Source organism: Sinocyclocheilus rhinocerous, unplaced genomic scaffold (assembly GCF_001515625.1).
Source record: "Sinocyclocheilus rhinocerous isolate Xijiao unplaced genomic scaffold, SAMN03320098_v1.1 scaffold2309, whole genome shotgun sequence".
Lineage (NCBI taxonomy): Eukaryota > Metazoa > Chordata > Actinopteri > Cypriniformes > Cyprinidae > Sinocyclocheilus > Sinocyclocheilus rhinocerous.
This window is the reverse complement of record NW_015644615.1, coordinates 263,665-266,950: the sequence shown is the minus strand read 5'-3', so window position 1 is coordinate 266,950 and position 3,286 is coordinate 263,665. Positions and strand designations below refer to the sequence as shown.

The 3,286-nt window shown below is 42.7% G+C and overlaps 2 protein-coding genes across 2 annotated transcripts in view; both read right to left on the bottom strand.

Moving 5' to 3' along the window:
* Positions 1-842, bottom strand: part of LOC107758396 (mesothelin-like) — an 8,099-nt gene extending 7,257 nt beyond the window's left edge. Inside the window, exons 1-3 of the mRNA XM_016576117.1 lie at positions 770-842; positions 299-480; positions 66-221 (exon numbers count right to left, since the gene is read on the bottom strand). Coding sequence (XP_016431603.1) covers positions 66-101 — 36 coding nt within the window. The 5' untranslated portion in view covers positions 102-221; positions 299-480; positions 770-842. The remainder of the gene's footprint in view (positions 1-65; positions 222-298; positions 481-769) is intronic.
* A 1,680-nt stretch (positions 843-2,522) lies between these two features.
* The window catches only part of LOC107758373 (uncharacterized), a 19,341-nt gene continuing 18,577 nt past the window's right edge, over positions 2,523-3,286 (bottom strand). The window contains exons 28-29 of the mRNA XM_016576090.1: positions 2,980-3,170; positions 2,523-2,637 (exon numbers count right to left, since the gene is read on the bottom strand). Of these exons, the coding sequence (XP_016431576.1) occupies positions 2,523-2,637; positions 2,980-3,170 (306 nt within the window). The remainder of the gene's footprint in view (positions 2,638-2,979; positions 3,171-3,286) is intronic.

Below are 3,286 nucleotides of genomic sequence, written 5' to 3'. Positions count from 1 at the left end.
CCCACACACACACACACACACACACACACACTCTCTCTCTCTCTCTCTCTCTCTCTCACACACACCTTGTCTTTGACCCATTCTCCATTGTTTTGGTCCATCAGTGCTGTCAGCGTGTCGATGGTGGTGATGTTCCAGGTCCTGATCTCCTCCACCGTGGCCTGTCGTGAAACAGAGGCGAGCAGCTGCAGCACGCTGTCGGACAGACCGGCGGGATACACCTGGAACACAGCGTTCATCAGCGTTACACAGCGACGCTCGCCAGACCACACGCGGCAGAGATGCACGTCTCGCTCACCTGCTTCAGCTTGCTCAGAATGATTCTCTGGTAATCGTTGTCATCCACTTTCTCCGTGACCGCCGCCAGGTTATCTCTGAGGACCCTCACGGCCAGACAGGCGTCAAACTGGGCCGCGGTGTAGCCGAAGGGGAACGAGGCGTCTGCGACCGTGGCTTCGGTGATGTTGCCCGCAGTGCAGTCTGACCGACACAAACATCAACACCATCAAACAATCCTGTAACAGCTACACTCCTCTTCATGTCACAGAGTTTCACTGTTACAAGTCAGCTATTATTAGCGGCCAGTTTAGGCTTCCTGGTTTTCCTATTATTATTATTACTCTACTAATAATCAAAAGGAGCATCATGCTATATTTTCCTATGATTGTCTGAGCTCCATATGCCTTAGCAAGGGTTTATCCACAGTTATTTATATACATAAAATCTTGGATTTTCAAAACCGTTTGCCTGTTAAATGCCAATGAAATACCAAAACTGATGGTGTAGATGGCAGGCTTTATCTTTGCAATGATTTGATCTGTTAAAACCAAACTTGAAACCAATCATCATCTTCATGCTCTTAAAGTATATACCAAATATCAAGCCGGCATAACCTACTGGTCAAAAGTTATATGCAATAACGTATCCATTTCTGATTGGCTCCATCAATGCTGCTTGCAGCTATTATTCTTTAAGTATATAATGTAGTATCAATTTAATTACACGTAATATCTTAATTATAAAGTGTACAGCTTGCAGTATATTACAGTATTTTGCAATCGCTAGGACACATTTCTCAATACTTAGGTCACTTTTTCAGAACAGTAGAGAATTATAAGCAGTATAGATTAGGGGTTGCACCGACTAATTGACTGGTCGACTTCAATGCTCTGCCATGACGCTTTAAGCTTGTCGTCGACTTTTAAGCTTGACGTCGACTAGTCGCTGGTCCTATAGAGGGCGCAACAGGATTAGAAATCTTTGAAGGACTTCCACATTTACGCTCCGTTTCCAAACAGTTCAAATGACAAATAAATGCATACTCTGAAAGCGCTCCACAAGACGTGTGATTTATATTACTGGATGCTCGAAATTGAACGGGAGAATGCACGTTTTAAACAGCTTATTGTACAGGTAAGTTAATCGCCGTTCTGATCTAATGTGCTGCTGCACTGTAACGCACACACATAGGCTACAGACAGTAGCGCGTACATCACACTCGCAGAAACATTCAGCGCGGAAATGTATTGTCAACACTGTTCTGTGATTTCTCAATAAAATAGCTTAGAAACTGAAAAGTTCAAGCATATATTTCTTAATAACTAAATCCCACAGCTTCACTACTAGTAGAATTAATTCACACACGCAATCGCTCTCACTAATTCATTCATATGAATGAAATCTTTACTGAATGTGCTTCTTTATCTGCATCTGATTTAGAATGAGCAGAAATCTGTGAGAAATATAACGACCCAAAGACAAAAGAACTGATAAAAAAGCTGTTATAGGAGCAATAGCCGTGTGGGCAGCATTGTGTCATCTGCCATAGCTGTGCACAAGGTGTTTATCACAGCTCCAGACTTACTTGTTCATTAATGGCGTCATCAGCGACTAGTCGACTTCGACTCGACTTTCATCACATAAAATTCGACTTTAAAAAATCAGAAGTAGTTCAACCCCTAGTATAGAGTATCATTCTTGTTTTGTAAAGACATTTTACAAAAAAAACAATGCATAATGCTGCCTGTTGTTAGTGTTTTTTAGGTTGTTGTGTTGTGAGTGATAAAGTGTGTTTGTTTGGTGAAAACCTTTGCTAGTGTTATGTAAGAATGAGTTGATTTGAGACATTAATGACGTGTTTTGGTAGTTTTAGTGCATTTTGAATGTGAAATGAACTGCTGTGTTAAGTTGAAAGACGATTAGGAGAAGTTCTGAAAAAGTGACTTTAGTATTGAGAAATGTGTCCTAGCGATTGTAAAAAACTGTAATATTATCATTCTTATATGTCGTTGTGTGTGTGTTTTTTACCTGTAGAGCGTCCAATTCTGCTTCGAGCGTCTAACTACGCGTTGCAGTTTCTAAAGAGTTTCTTTAGTTTCGGCTTCTCCGTGTTTCTCGTCCTCAGAAACGGCATGAACACCTTCATGTACTTCCTCTTCACAGGCTGGAACACACACACACACACACACACACACACACACACATAAACAAAGCTGCAGTTCACACACCTGGAACAAATGAGCTCAATAGAGAATAAGCGTCCGCACGGCGCTGAAGCGGCTCCAGAAGTCGTCAGTGAAGTACAGCGGCATGAGGTCGAGGCGCTCCAGCGTCTGCTGATCCCAAGCAGAAGAGCTCCTGAAACCCAACACACCTCACAACTCTTACTCGTCTGCTCACGATACCTCACTGATTTATACAGTGCTTCACAAACAGCAGACAGCCTTACAGGAATAAATGCACCGCTTTACTCTGAGTTGAGTTTGCAGTACATTATTTAAGTGTTTGTATGAGACGAATTGTAAAAGATCTATTTAATTCATTGTTAGTAACTCTCAGAATAAACCCTTTTCTGATGTTTGTCTTATATTGTGTGCAGTGCGGTGCAGTGACTCTAATGGTCGCAGTGAACTCGAGTTCCTTGAATGACTGAACTATGAATGAAGTGCTCTTTGCATTCAGAAACATGATTTTTCTCACCCATAGACAGTTTCTCCTGAGAGCAGCAGCGATTGCACAGCGCTGATCTGAGCGTCGGACAGATCGTGGCAGTTCTTCAGGCTCTCAATGATGGCTGGATCAGAGTTTTGAATGTAGACGGGGTCGAGTGTGCAGGTCAGGTTACCCAGAACCTCCACGTGATCCTTGCTTAGCCTTTGACCCGAAATACCCTGCAACACACACGCAATATACACACGTTAGAGTTGGGGGTAGGAAGAGAAATGCTGAGTGTGTGTGTGTGTGTGTATGAGTGTGTGTATCAGTGTGTGTGTGTGTGTGTGTGTGT